Genomic DNA, 15507 nt, shown 5'->3' with positions numbered 1-15507 from the left:
ACTCTTTCTATCCAGGACATATCCACATCGACGATGACTTTGAGCATTTTAAAACTAACGAACGAATATGTCGGCGACTATTTCTGTCATGCTGAAAATCCATTAGGCGCAGCAACGAGCGCTGTATCGGTGCGAATACGTCCAACACCAACAGCACATAATATTTCTGAGTGTTGTATCACACACAATGTTTCTGCAGCCTGTATGGACGCATGCAGCTTCTACGTCGACATTGATTCGGTTAAGGATCGACCGGAGTGTATTTCCGATTTCGATAAATTGATGCGATGTGCAGCTGATGGATCAGGTAGCTTAGTTTTTGATGGCGGAGAACGGACTTAAAATTAATTGAACCAAACTTCAGATCATCGTCAATGTTGTGCTGCGGCTGAGGTACCAAGACATTGTTTGAATTGGTGTCGCGGCGAGCCCGTTGGAATCAAGGGATCATGTGTTTTGGACCATACAAAAACCATTATCGATTGTTTCCAGACCAATCGAGACCGTTTGCCCAGCTCGCCACTCAATTTGGCCGTACAAGTTTTATCGAACGACGAAGCGTTGATTTCGTGGGAACCCCCCATCAAGAATCCGCATATGGTCGAAGGTTACAGAGTCTATTTGCATGAGGCCGATCCAGTTACGGACGAAATACGTATGAATCACATCAATGGCTTTGGAACGCATCGAATCGACACCAAAGATTTGAACATACGAATTGGGGAATTGAAACAGAACGTTGTTTATGAACTGGTAGTCAAGGCAGGCAATCAGTATGGTAAGGGATTGGTTTTGAAAAACAGCAAAATCAATTACTGATAACCGTTATCCGGTTACTGTTTCATTAAAGGATCAAGTGTGCTAACCGATCCACTTAAATTCACAATGGGAGACCACAAAATAACGTCTGCGTCAAATTCAAGTGGAGTGGCTGGTACAGTGTGCGGTATACTTGCTGGCATCATTGCTATCGCATTGGCAATTGTGGCCATATTTTTCTACCAAAGAAGAAAGTTTCAAAAATCAGCGAATGGAGTTGCTTTTGAAAATCCTAGTTATTTAAGAGAGGTCAATATGGAACATGTTCAAGTGCGTGATCATCCACGGAAGCTAGAGCAAATAAATTTTTTCATTTGGAATTTTTGTTTCACAGATTTCGGCTGTATCAGCCGATAATAGTAACGGAACAGAATGGAGACAGGAGAGACTACAAACTCCCGCTGTCGATCAGAGCTCTGTGGTGCCAATGGCTACCGAAGTAAATCCCTCATTATACGAAGAACTTAAGCTCGGCCACGAGGGTGTCGGATTCAAAAGACTTGTGTCGTAGGTAAGATGTAAATAAAAGTTTATTTAAACACATAAAGACACCAAAACATCACTCTCCTCAAAATGGAAAATTATTTTTTAAAAAAATAAATCACGTCCCACGTCTGCATCATGAAATGGTTCAGTTAATTATACGGTTAGAACGATTTTTTTTCTTCTTTTAAATAGCTCGATAAAAGGACAATAATACAGTCCCTGTATGTAATGATTCCGTTTTTTTTTTACTTTTATTGTTTTTCATAATTTCTTTTTTGTAATTGAAAAAGTGTAGAATCAAATTCTGATGTCACGGGATCTAGCGATAATAATGTAATTTTAATAAAATAAATTAAACGAAAAGAATGTGTACATAAGAAAAAAAAAAGATAATTGTTGTTAAAAATACATATTTTTAATAGAAAAACCAAAAATTCAGTTTTAATTCAACGTCTGACCACAGTGTCGAAATTATTAGTAATTGATCTGGATCTAGACTAAGCAAAAGTTAAAAGTTATGGATTAAACAGAAGTTTTTAATGGGTGTCAATTGCACGAAGGTAAGTATTATTTCCAAGGAAACAACTACTACTACTACTACAACAACTACTACAACGCACAAGTGCGGTTTTAAGCAACAAGCTTTGGAAACTGTTATTTTGACAAGTGACAAGTGACTACACGAGTCAAAATAACCGTTTTGCCATAACGTGTTCGTCGAAGTTGAAAAAATTGAAATTATGGCTATAGACAATGGCCGTCACTTTTATTTTTGTGTTTTTCATTTTATTTTTTTCGAAAGTTTTTGATGAATTTGTAACACTTATGCAATACACAACTTGAAACATCGGAAGTAATATACTATTGCTGATAAGTAATGAAAATCTCCTGGTATGTAAGAATTTTCATATGAATTTTCCTTCACTTGTGACCGCTTTCCGCGGGTGGGAAATGTACATGTAACAACAATATTCCGGGTGGATAGGCAATAATAGTAGATTACATACTTGTGCGGAAAATCATTGTGTTGAAGAGTGTGGAGTTTGTATGTTGAGTCGAAGGCGAAGAATACAACCATACGAGTCAAAACAATGATTTCCGCTCATTTATGTAAGTTATTTTACCTCTTAAGTTCGGCGAAAGTGAATTTTTCTTTTGCGGGCCCCCTGCGAAAAATGAATTTTACTTAGGAGGTAAAATTCTTAAATTTTCAAGAAATATTTCTAAAACTTTACAAAAATTCTCAAATTTTGCAGTTTTAAAGAATTTCAAGAATTTTTAGGAATCAAAAAAAAAATTGAAGAATAAAAAACCAATAACAAAAGCCCTGGCTGCCGATTGACTTGACAGCTGTCACCTTAAATCTAACAGTAACTTTGAAGGTGACAATAAGAATTAAGGCCCTGAAAATTTAAGTTTTTTGACCGAGAGTTGCGATAGTGAAAACCATGATTTGTGCTATGAAATTTTTAAAACCACCAACTACAGGTGTGTTAAAATTAAAGGGTCAAAGGATCAACCTTTAAGGTTGACAACCTTCACTATAAAAGTGATATTTGCTCCTTTCTATAAATAGTTTTCAAGTAATAACGCCTCGAATTTGAAAATATTTCGATTCCACCAACTCTCGGTTAAATACCTTACTTGTTTTAGAAATTAAATTCCAAAAGATTGAGATTCTTAAACATTTTCGAAACAAAATTTGGAAATTCTTAAGAATTTTATGGAATTTTTAAATTTATGGTCGAAAGCAATATAATTTGGATCGAAACAAGTTATTTGTTTAACAAGAGGACAAAATAGGAAAGTCAAACAACAGCGACGTTTGTAACCAGAGCGAGAGCGAAGTGAGCAATCGTGTTGCAATCTTGTAATTTTCCTTGATGTGCATTGAATGTGTGTGATCGTTTCAAACTTGTGAGTTTGTTGGAAATGTTTATGGATATGGTCTGAACTTTACCTTTCTCTCATATTCATACTCATAAAACAGTTGTTTTCTACTTATATTTTGTAGTCGTATGCAATACAAACAAATACTTATCTCGGGTTGTATTCTCCCTTGCATTCTTGTATGAGTAGAAAACATTTTTAATGAGTGTGGTATTATTACTTATTATTACTATAAGTGAGTTCGGTGTCGAATGGTGGTATTTCCATTGGAGGATTATGTGCTCTATCCAACGCTGCTAATAAAAAGCACTTATGTTACCTATAGGTTGACTCTATTCACATCAAAATAGAAAAAAAAATATTTTCATACCTAGGACCGTAGGATATGAAAAATATTATTCGTACCACGAATTAAAAGTCTTTTTTGGCGTATTCGATTCCAGACCTCGCCTTCGGCTCTGTCTGGAAACCCCTCAAACGCTAAAAAAGACTTTTAGTCCTAGGTACGAAATATACTATTTTGATTAATCTGCGACTTTCGAAGCTTTTCAGTCACTCACAGAATTTTTAGAGTTAACAAAAAGCGTCCCAGAACACGTATTTGAACCACCCTTTATTTACCCAAAGATTGACGAAAAATTAACTTAATTACATAGGAAATAGAATCGTATTTTCTTAAAGCTTCCTTTGCTGCTCCGACTGACTGCATTAGAAAAGATATGTTTTCCGAAATAAAATTATTTTCAGATCAAAAATGGTTTTGTGCCATTTACTGACTGCGCCTTTGTGAGCAGTCTTTTTTTTCGCTTGTTTAAATAAATAAATGGAATTGTTAAGCTTAGTGAAAAAAAAAAAAAAAAAAAAAAAAAAAAAAAAAAAAAAAGTTTTGTGCCACATGTAACGCCATATTTCCTGTTCGGTTTTTTTATGCGAGTTTTTGTACTGATAATTTGTTGTTGTGCATACGCTACGCGGAAATAGCTCTTAAAAAGTAATGTTGTATCGGTGCACGGTTATCAGCATAATGACTAGCATACATGGAAATATTGTGAGCTTAAACCGTCTTTTATGTCCGATAATTAGCTCACTTGCACACTGAATTTTATCTTCACCATCATTCCAGCGACATAAAATTCTTTGGCACATTATCTCTCATAGCTAAATTTATCGGAATTTATATTAGGAAACAATTCCACGCCATCATAACACTAAAAAAAATTTATTACGAGAAAAAAAAACTTTTCAAAACAGCCACTGTTCCACAACCACACCGAGATGCTTATACTATAATATTCAAATGGCATGCCAAAGTAAGCCTAAGATATATATTTTCTAAAGCCGCACGTTGTTTCGGTGTATTTTTTTGTCTTCATCGCTCGGTTAAAAGCGCACCTGCGATACTCTAGAATACCGTTACGTTATTAGTCGGTTACAGATTTGCATATTAATGACGATATTCAAGTGGTAGCTGAAGAAAATGTTCGGAGGAGATTTTTTGTGTTGTTGTTGTTTGGTATACGCAGTTAACGATTAAAATAAATTGCGTTGTGGGGATGAAAAGCTTTACGATTTGAAACATTAGTATGGTATTTATCAGTGCTTGTAGCATGCGGTTGAGATGTTAAGATGCGATGTTAGGAGCGGGTGGATTTTTGGTTTGCATTCAAATGCAAATTTTAATTTATTGTTTGGTTGTTCAGAGGCTTTCGTTACCACATAATTTGTATAATCACTGTGCAAGTCTAAATATTTGAGCGGTATTTTCCATAAAGTTACACTGCTTCTCAATCAGAAACATTAAGAGGCACCGGTACTTACCTAAAATTGTAGCCTACATTTGTGTGCCTCATATTTCATTTTTGATGATATCTTTCCATCAGAATCCTTTTTCAAAAATGTACGACCGCAATTTTGACCACGAATGTGTTAGCTTTCAACAGAAAATACTTTTGGTTGTAGTCGTTTGACCAGCTCTGAGAAAAGTGAGTATTTTAACGAAATTTTCATAAACTGCTCATGTTTTTCAGAGCCGGTCAAACTACTACAACCAAATGTATTTTCTCTTGATAGCTACCACATTCGTGGTCGGAATTACGGTCGTACATTTTTCAAAAAGGATTCTGATGGAAAGATATCATCAAACGTAAACTAAAATCTAGTATTTAAAAATCGCCCTTATGTATGCTTTTCAGCAAAGCACCGATGCCTCTTAAGAGTGATTTCGTTAATACTTAAACCAATTTTGGGTAAATTGAAATCGAATGTTCGGTGACTCGGGCAAAAAGTGGTGTTGTTATTATAGAGATTGCTTCACTGTCATTTTACCGATTTTTTGTCTATTTTTGAAATAAACAATTTAGTTGCATTCCAATTCCGTCGGCAGAATATTTTGTGGAATTTAACGACAAATTTCGTTCGTGGGGCTGCTACATTCCTAGTAATTTCCTAGGTGAAGTCATAAACGTAGACTACCTAGAGGAATTATGTCTCGAAATTCATTGAAAAATTATGTCACACACACCACTAAAACGAAAACGTCTCACTGTCTGTACACGAAGCTGTCACACACACATTTAAATATATGATTTTTCATTTTATTTTGTCAGTTTGTTCTGACTTTTTTTTATCGAAAATTATCAAAAAAATATCGATAATCGATAATTATTGATATTTTGATAATTATCAAGATATCGATAATTCGATATATCGATATTTCGGTCCGAAAATCCGATATTTATCGATATATTCCGATATATCGGTATATTATCATGAATTTTCAGATAAATATCAAAATATCGATATTTTGATAATTATCGAATTTCGATATTTTGATAATTATCGATAATTATTAAATTATCGATAACGATATGATTAATCGATTATCGATAATTTCTTTCGATTGATATTATCGATAATTTTGAACGCCTCCCATCCCTAGGGTGAAATAGTTGTCACAAACTTTAGGTTGAGCTAAACTTTTGGGAATACCACGGCATTAAAAAGAAAATTAGCTTAAGCAAAAATCAATTGTATAACGAAAGCTCATTTTTGTTCGGTCATTCTATACATTTTTATGAATATGGGTTTCGCTCAAGCTAAATACTATCTTGAAAATGAGATTCTTACCTACGCTCGATGAATAAATCAATAAACTTTGACAATTTTTGTGAACCTTCGACAATTTGTGAAACGTTAGACGAATATTAGGCCCTGCAAGAAACCAAGCTTAGATACGAAATACGAAACTGGGGGATTTTTTGCGTGTGCCAACAGTATACGAAAGTGATAAGAGAAAACACGTCCACTTACGAAAAGACCCGATAATTCCAAAATCGATTCAATTGAATATATCATATGGCATTTTCGATCTGACTTTATGTTGTCCAGTATTGAGCTAAGAGTTTGGCCTAAAAGTCCATAGAGTGAGGTCGTGACTACATATTTATTTGAAAATTAACAAGAAACGAAACAAAAATCTTCGATTTAAAGAAGTTTTCGATATTTATGGTAAAATATTTCTCAAATTTCCTTTCAACTTGTCTGTGTCAATAACAACTGGTCCGTGTCAACAGGCTCTTCCACAACAATTTTTGACGTGAAATCCAATCAAAGAAAGCGTCAATCATTTAACAATGGTCCAACCACTGAAGCTGGTCGATCTCAATGAAGACGTATTGGAGAAAATATTTTCTTATCTGGACATACAAGATTTGGTCAATGTTGTCAACAGTGACAAAGAGTACCTGAACAGCAGTCGCAGCGCATTTAAAAGGAAGTATAGAGGTACATGCATTCAAATGCCTTTCGTCAGCAACGAGGTTGACCCAACGCAGCAATGTGTTTCGAATGTCGAGCTACTGCGTTACTTCGGCGAAAGTATGTCCATCCTAGAGTTCTGTTTCGATTGCAATCATCCAAACGCTCAACGCATTTTTCATCTGGTTGTTACATATTGTCGCGAAACGTTAACCGAACTCAAAATGTCACATCTGTCGTCGGTCGGATTTCCATTGAACAAATCTTTTACCAAGGTACGGAAGTTGACCTTCTCGAGAGGAAATCCAAATTTACCATCAAGCCAGCTTGCCGAATGGTTTCCATCGTTGGAGATTTTGGTTATCGATTCCATCGAAGATGTTCTTTGGTTATTGAAATCGAGTCAGAAAATCTCCTCGTTGAAATGTTTATCGATTGATATAACTAACGAACATTTCGATCGCGCAAACATTCGCGATTTGAACAAGTTTATTGCAATGAATACCCAGCTCAATGAAACTTGTTTAAGTTTACGGGACTACAATGATCATCATTTCAATGAACCACAGTTGCCAAATTTACATGACGACCTGCCTGACGATTATATTCTTCGATATTATTATCGATCTCCAAATTTGGTCAATTATTCAACAGTTTTCCCAAATGAAACAGCGTTCACGTTATGAAAGAATTCAAGCATAAAAGGCGCATATGGCGCGTGCTTACTAAACAATTTTGTCGAAGTAATCAGCAATAATTAATAAAGAGTTCAAAATGAAGTGTTCCATCGATCTGAGTTGTTATTAATTCTAGTGGGCTGGGACAGTAACCTAAATAGTTTCTGTTGACAACACTATGACCGTTGAGATGAATAAGCTACTTTATAACGGAAGCATGAGATTTTCATATTGCTGGAAAACTTAAAGGGACTAGACCCAGGTTTAGCAGTAAGTCTTTTGCTTCAGTTAATCTCAGCTCAGCATCTATTTTCGAGTCGAGTGATGGTTGTTTAATGCTGGTATATAAAGAGTCAAATGCTGAAACGAGTCATGTCACATTAACGAATTATAAGTAAATGATCTTTCATTCGTCTAGCTCCGTCTCTAATAGATTTACGGAGCTAAATCAATGAAACTACATTTTTCGTATTATTCGCTAATGTGAATATGTTCCATATAATAATTCATCAACGCAGAGCCACCTAGAGCCAATTATCACGACCAAAAAAATCTGATCTGTAGGGTAAAAAGGGGAGTCCAAATGGTCAGTCTGGCATGTACAAGGTCAAGACGAGAATCAAGATTCATTTCAATTTTTTGTCCGAGACCTGAAATGAATTCATAGAAATCTGATTCCTGTCTCTTATCACTTCAAAATGTTTCAACTTTACTGTTTACTGCCTTTTACGTAACGACAACGAATTTTTGCTTGGTGTTAATCAATTTCAGATTGGAATCAATAATTTCTTTCTCCATAGACCCAACATTATTTTCGCAATACCGACCAGCTTGTGTATTTAACTGAAGCAACCATCGGCAATCCATTGCCGGACGCTGTAAAAAAAGACAAAGAGGAACAATCTCGTTTCGACACAAAAATCTGGACTACATGCAATAAATTCCCGTTTAAAACTTATAATTCTTCCTGTTGGACGCCTTCTTATTTGCTTGTTTTGTTATAATAACACCATCATCACTCATTTACTGAACTATCCAGCACACCATTGAATGGTGATGAGTTCAAAAGTTTGGTCATTAATTCACCAACTTTGCGATTGTTGCAGACATATGCTGTGCAACATTTTGGAGAAACTAATGGACTGATGTTACTGGTGTGTACCATAGTAACTCAACATACAGTATAAAACATGCCTAATTTTATAATCGACGTTTTAAATGAATTCAACATGAGTCTCAAATTTACTCTTAGTCATCTCTTCTCTTCTAAATTAATGTATGGGGCAGCCAATTGGGTTTAATATCTTTGTTGAATAAATGTAAGAGAAAAGGTGTAACGTTCAAGTTCACTTTGTATTTTACGAGCATTTTTTTCGGCTTTTCGTTAAAACAGATTTTATATTAAGAGGGATACGAGGGTGGGTTATAGGAATAGAGGATAAAATTTTACCGTTACAAATGGAATGCTGCGCCGGTTGTTTACATTTTAGTGGTTAACACGGGATCTCTTACATCCGTTAGTTTAAACAGATGTCAGTACTAGCTGATAGTTTTCGCGTATATTTGGTCGTCTCTGTTGCAGACATTTCCAAAAATCGTAAATCTCTCCTCGAATTTCTGATAGTTTTCTAGACATAGAATTCGCATTCAGAATTAAAACTTTATTAATCGTTTGATTGAATTAATTTTTCGTTAATTGATTGATGTTGAACTTAGTCTATTTACACGAACGTATGAACATTAAATCACCCAGAAGTAGGTTAAAATCTTAAATTTAGCTGATTGAAAAGATCGAATCGGTCACTTGGTAAAATACCGTCGGAATATAGAAGTCTATGGAAGTCTTCTTCGCCCGTGTCCACCAACGTCTGGTGGAATAAATGCAGGAATTGGTGCAGCCTGTGGTTGTGGTACATCTTCTGGAGGCGGTGCAACTCTATTTAGCCGATGTCCAAAGACTGGAATAAAAGTATGAACTGAGGCAGCTGGCTGTACATCAGGTGAAACAAGCTGATGGACTGAGACAGCTGGTGGAACAACTGGATGATTTGCTATAAATCCTGACGGTCCTGGCTGATTAAGCCAATTCATTTCCAGACCTGGTGGAGGATTATAGTTCCATGGTACAGCTGGTGACAATTCTTGTGGATTAAGTGGACTGAGTGGCAGAGTTGGTGTTGGTAATCCAAATGGAGATAAAAGCGGTGTACGCCCCCAATCATGATACAAACGATATCTGTAGACAGGGTGCATTATAGTCGGATTCCTAAAGAATTACCTTTATGGTTTTTGCTCACGATTCATTACTAAAAACTTCGTTCGACGGTCTTGGTGGTAAATAGGGAGACCATGGCGGCATTGGATACCACAAGTTGTTTGACGGTATATCCGGTTGTATTAATTGGGAGGTTTGAGTCTCTGGCATTTTCTTGGTCGTAGAGAGTACCTATCAAGCAAAATGTGTCAATAGCACAGAGCTACGTGCACAATGAAATTTATTTACCGGTTCGATAAGATCGTTCTGTAAACGAGTGGTGACGTTGGCAAAGTTTGGTATTAAGACGTTGAGCTTTCCTGTCAGCGAGACAACAGTTCGATCCAAAACGAATTCTGTGTTCGACACTTCCAATGACTTTCCATTCTGAAATTAGCCGAGATTAACATTTGATATAGGTTAGGTATATGGCCGCGGATCTCATACCAAAAGATTTAGCACCATGCAGCCATCATCAACCACCGTTCCGATCAGAACGAACACATCTTTGTCATACTTATATCGTAGAGAATATGCGACTTTGTTCATGTTCCATCCATCAGGCAATTCTTCCGACTCTTCGTCTAAATCTGACAATGTTTTCTGGAGGAGCAACATAAAGCAGAAAATTGCAATTAATCGCTTTGTTACAGAAAATCGTTGGATTTATCGAATGGGTTACATCATCGCCGATTCCAAGGCATTTAAATCCGGCATGTAATAGCTGCCAGTGTACGAATGCTATAAAAACATCGGATTTTTCCTCGATCTCTCTCTTGACCGATTTGAACAGCAATGACCAGCCGTCCATTTTCTGTTCTTCTTGACTTGTATTGTTCTCGTGTGATTTCTAATTAACTACGAAAATCGGGTAATCGTCAGTTTGAGGCTTTCAATTTCTAATTATTCACGAATTTTTTGAGGATTTATTAAAACTTATTTAAACTACAATCAGTTAATGTCGAGTGAATCGCCAACACATTTACGCAATTTCGATTTTTTCATGAATCTCTTGAGTGTATTTCGCTTAATAATCTGATCTGAAAGTGACGTTTTCAGGTATGCATAATGAAGTTAGTTAGGCATGCATGCATGTAAGTCTACAGGGTGGCATCACTTGCAAGATTTTTATGGCTTTCAACAGTAGATTACTTCAAGGCCGTATACTTTGGGGAGGTCACGCAGATACAGATACGCGAGTTACACACCACAGTTGATGATAAAATGGCCGATTTCATACAAAAATTCACCTCTTGTGAGATTCTCCTCGCCTTGATGATGTGGTGAATCATCAGAAGGGGTGTGTTCTCGCGTATCTAATAAAATGACGATCTGTGTGATCTCCCAAAAGTATACAGCCTTGGATTACTATACTATGGATGTAATGGGGTAATGATGGCGTCATTCCTCCCTAGGAAAATCTCTTTTCCTAGCTCGTAAAGTAAAATAGCATCACGATGAGTAAAAGATGATAGGCGATAGGGACGATATTCAATAGGGTGGGTCGTATTTTCATTTTGTTTTTATTTTAAAAGGCCTGGCCCCAGGCTGTACTCAGAATTGACCAAGGAATCCGAAACAGCAAAAAAAAAAATTTAAAAATTCATTTTTCCCTTTCCTCTAGGCTGATTTTTGATTTTTGGGGTAGTAGCATGAAATTGCACACAATGTTGACAGATATCTCGGGCAGTTGGGAACAGAAGACATTGCTGCTAACTGTAGTGAATAGCTGAGGAGTCCAGCTATGAAATACCATAAGAACATTGCTGTTCTTCGCCTTCACTCGGGCAGGGTAACTCTGTCAGTGTTCCCAACTAAGACTTTTCAACCAAAAATTTCAACTGTATTTGCAAACAAAATCGGCAAATGACGACATAATGCATCGTGTGAGGTATGTCTGAACAGGTAATCTCATAGAGAATCCATTGCAGAGAAGTTTTATGATTACAAGTTGAAAAAACTCATAGGAGCTTTGTTTTTGAAGCCAAAAGTTGGCAATTTTTTGTTAGAATGAAAAAGTTAAATGAACAAAAATCGACGAATTTACGTTTATTTGCTCAGAAAATTGTTATTTAGGGTGAATAGGTATAAAACTATCAATTTCACCAGATTAGAACCTTTTTTGTTCATTTAACTTTTTCATTCTAACAAAAAATTGCCAACTTTGGGCTTCAAAAACAAAGCTCCTGTGAGTTTTTTCAACTTGTTTTCAAAAAAACGTCTCTGCAATGGATTCTCTATGAGATTACCTGTTCAGACATACCTCACACGACGTGTTATGTCATGATTTGTCGATTTTATTTGTAAATAAAGTTGAAATTTTTTGTCGAAAAGTTTTAGTCTTGAACACTGACAGAGTTACCCTGCCCGAGTGAAGGCGAAGAACAACAACGTTCATAAGAACTATTTCATAGCTGGACTCCTCGGCTATTCACTACAGTTAGCAGCAATGTCTTCTGTTCCCAACTGCCCGAGATATCTGTCAACATTGTGTGCAATTTCATGCTACTACCCCAAAAATCACAAATCAGCCTAGAGGCAACAGAAAAATGAATTAAAAAAAAAATCCTGTTTCGGATTCCTTGGTCAATTCTGAGTACAGCCTGGGGCCAGGCCTTTTAAAATAAAAACAAAATGAAAATACGACCCACCCTAATATTCAAGCCATCCACGATTCTAATGGTTAGTTGCTCAATTCTCCGTCTTAACACCTTGAAAAAATTTGTGTATTTTAATAGACTACCATTTTCACTTATAATTACTAATTAGAATTATCGAAATGGCTCGTAATTTGGTAGTGATAATTTCACATACCGTCTTGGCAATGCTAAGAAATGATAAAATGAGGAATGTGTTTTATCTGTCTAGAACGATAATCTCGAGCTTATCCCTCTAGGGAGTTTTTGTTTATCTCGATATATCTGTTCTCGACATATAAAATATGATATGCACCTATTGCCAGACTGTTATTTTCACGTGTAGGTATTATGACCCACGCCTTCGGCTAGGGCAATAATGTCCTACACGTCAAAATACCAATCTTGGCAACAGGTGCATAATATATATTATAATGTATCGAATCAATAGGGCATGGAATAGTAGTTTTTGTCAAAATCGGTCAAAATGTAATACATACTTCCTGGTTATATTATCTATATCGTGTGTAATTTGCAAAAAATACCATTTCTTCAAATGAATATACGTAAACGACGCCCTCTAGTATATCATTTTGTAAACTAAATCCATGCCCTATTGCACAACCCATTATCACTCAATTAGAGTCATTCATGGTAAGAACAATGTTGATTCAAGAAGTTGCCATGGTATATTATCAAACAACAAGTATAATTCTATTGCGCAATGAAAGCCCTGAATAAGGACAACACCTCAAGAGTTGGAAAGTCAATTCAATCTTCAATTTAGCCTTTTCAAGGTGCGCGAAGGTGGATGTAAATCAATCAATTTCTTTGATCTAAATGACAAGGTTGTTTGTCGGTATCAGTGGTTTGGCTTTTCGTTTCATATGTCTCTTCTTCTCCTACCATTTCCTGTCGCAATTTGTTTTTGCAACGTTCGTCGAACATTTTATCTTGCATGAGAATCGTTTTTGGGATAATCACTTCAGTTAGATGTCATCTAAATCAATACTGAAGACTTGAAGAGGATAACGTTGGTAAATAGTATGGACATCGGAGTCCTTACAGGAAAATCTCATTTAATTTCAGAAAATCGGATTTTCTGTCTCTGTCTGTAGATCAACAGCTATTTGAATAAGCTTTGCTAAATTACAGTGGTTATGATATCAAGTGGTGTTATTACGAAAGGCTATTGATATATACATGTTTATAGTGCATGCATAGTGTACGATTTCAATCGAATGCACTATATGTACATTATCGAACACTTCTTGCATTCAACGAAATTCTGTTGCAATTCCACACATTGTGTGGTTAATAACAGACTTACATAACTTTATGCAATTATGCATGTTCTGCCATACCAAACCACAAGATCCTTTCTCTTCTATGTCCTCATAATATTAATAACAATTTACAGAGCCCGCAAAACCGAATTTCGTTACAATATAACGCTGACTTATTCGCAACTTTCGACTTCACTAGCACATAATTCACGATATTATATTCGAAAATTTCTGGCAAACACACATTCTATTTCTCAAACTTAATTAAATGCTTAAGTGAGACACATCAACCTCTATTATCTAACACGATATATCTCGCACATATCCAAGATTCTATTAAAATGTTGGGATGTTGGTTGGTAATATCTTTCCACATGTGAAGGTTATATTTAGGATATAATATGGGTACCAAAAATCCACCGTCTATGCATAATGTGTACGTATAACTGATATGTTAATCTGAAGATGTTTGGGGAGGATACATAATGAAATTGAAGAATTTATAGTTTGGTTTGAGAGACGATAAGAACGTTTTTATAACGAAAAGATGATGATTTTGCTTGCGCGCTTGCTGACTTCCATCATACGATGACGTTTTATAATCATGTACATCAACAACGGATATGGGTTAAGTTTCTTCGAAGTTATTTTAATTTCAAGTTTCAAGCAACTGGATGCACCGTTTTTCATCAAGAACGTCAGTCATATGCATCAGTCGACGAAGTTAATATACGTATATTCTGGAAACACAAGCATTCAAACAATTTTATTAAACAATTGAAAAACTTCTTGCCAAACTGGCTTTTCATTTTTCAGTCGAAAAGTGGTTGCTATTTACTGCTAGTCAAAATACAAAATTTAATATGATATGCTTGTGATGTGAACAAAAAACGAAAAAAAAATGAATCTTCAAAACCAGGACGAACCAGGACGTGAAGGAATGACATAATAATAGTTCACTGTGTATCGTATTACACAAAGTCTATAGCACTAGCCCTAAATTAGGACGTGGACACTAGTATACAGCGCAAATGTCATTAATTTCGACATAAGGGCTTAAAAGTATGCAATACGGCGACTGTTGATGGATGTCCCATACGATCACTCGAGTTCCAATAGTCTAATTTACACTCGGGTGCCAATAGTCTAATTGATACTCGGGTGCCAATAGTTTAAGTGACACTATTGTATATCGAGTGCTAATATTCCTATTGACACTCGAGTGCTAATAGTCTTATTGACACTATTGGCACTCGAGTACCAACATAATTGACGATCGGGTGTCAATAGTCTAATTGACACTCTAGAATGCTCCTATTAGTCTAATTGACACTATTGACACTCGAGTGCCAATAGTCGCTTCGTTTTCGAGTTCGTTTTACTTTTCTAGTGGAAAGATTGAACTTTTCGAGATTTTTCGGTGCATTTCAATATGTTGTCTATTTTCTTAAGAACTCTACCAGTGAAAACGTTTGTCTGAAAGCATGACATTATTTCGGTACAAGTGTGAAAAAGTACGTCAAATAAGAGGTGTTGTCCCAGATTTTGAAAATAGTGAAAATTGTTTTAAGAAAATTCACTTATCGACAATGATACCAATCCGTATGATGTTGCAGCTTGTACCTTTTTTTTCAACTCAGTGACGCAATCGTATTCAATGCAATACAGTCAGATGATAGAACCGCAGTTCTGAAAGGACAAGT

At 35.9% G+C, this 15507-nt stretch overlaps 3 protein-coding genes across 7 annotated transcripts in view; 2 read left to right on the top strand and 1 right to left on the bottom strand.

Annotated features, from left to right (window-relative positions):
• Positions 1-1684, top strand: part of LOC119070964 (Ig-like and fibronectin type-III domain-containing protein 2) — a 71233-nt gene extending 69549 nt beyond the window's left edge. For 3 of the 5 annotated variants that reach the window (XM_037175532.1, XM_037175533.1, XM_037175530.1), the window contains exons 20-23: positions 16-307; positions 365-778; positions 851-1089; positions 1154-1684. In XM_037175532.1, coding sequence (XP_037031427.1) covers positions 16-307; positions 365-778; positions 851-1089; positions 1154-1330 — 1122 coding nt within the window. In that variant the 3' untranslated portion in view covers positions 1331-1684. The remainder of the gene's footprint in view (positions 1-15; positions 308-364; positions 779-850; positions 1090-1153) is intronic. The other 2 variants (XM_037175529.1, XM_037175528.1) reach the window with 2 other exon arrangements.
• A 4784-nt stretch (positions 1685-6468) lies between these two features.
• LOC119070963 lies at positions 6469-7742 on the top strand. Its single transcript, XM_037175527.1, has 2 exons — positions 6469-6702; positions 6768-7742. Exon 2 carries the CDS (start codon positions 6828-6830, stop codon positions 7635-7637), a length of 810 nt encoding a protein of 269 aa, XP_037031422.1. The 5' UTR covers positions 6469-6702; positions 6768-6827; the 3' UTR covers positions 7638-7742.
• A 1526-nt stretch (positions 7743-9268) lies between these two features.
• Positions 9269-10928, bottom strand: LOC119070962 (proteasome inhibitor PI31 subunit-like). Its single transcript, XM_037175526.1, has 5 exons — positions 10565-10928; positions 10330-10485; positions 10132-10269; positions 9926-10074; positions 9269-9864 (listed from the first exon to the last, which is right to left on the bottom strand). Exons 1-5 carry the CDS (start codon positions 10691-10693, stop codon positions 9462-9464), a joined length of 975 nt encoding a protein of 324 aa, XP_037031421.1. The 5' UTR covers positions 10694-10928; the 3' UTR covers positions 9269-9461.
• Positions 10929-15507: the final 4579 nt, after the last annotated feature.

Source organism: Bradysia coprophila (genome assembly GCF_014529535.1).
Source record: "Bradysia coprophila strain Holo2 chromosome IV unlocalized genomic scaffold, BU_Bcop_v1 contig_106, whole genome shotgun sequence".
In the NCBI taxonomy this organism is placed as follows: domain Eukaryota; kingdom Metazoa; phylum Arthropoda; class Insecta; order Diptera; family Sciaridae; genus Bradysia; species Bradysia coprophila.
Note: the sequence above shows the minus strand (reverse complement) of the source record. Positions and strands in the feature narration are given on the sequence as shown.

Coding starts and splice junctions, on each gene's coding strand:
- LOC119070963 (XM_037175527.1), top strand. CDS start 6,828: ATGGTCCAACCACTGAAGCTGGTCGATCTCAATGAAGACGTATTGGAG.
- LOC119070962 (XM_037175526.1), bottom strand. CDS start 10,693: ATGGACGGCTGGTCATTGCTGTTCAAATCGGTCAAGAGAGAGATCGAG. Junction 10,486..10,564: donor GCCTTGGAATCGGCGATGAT/GTAACCCATTCG, acceptor TTGCTCCTCCAG/AAAACATTGTCAGATTTAGA. Junction 10,270..10,329: donor GCATGGTGCTAAATCTTTTG/GTATGAGATCCG, acceptor GGCTAATTTCAG/AATGGAAAGTCATTGGAAGT.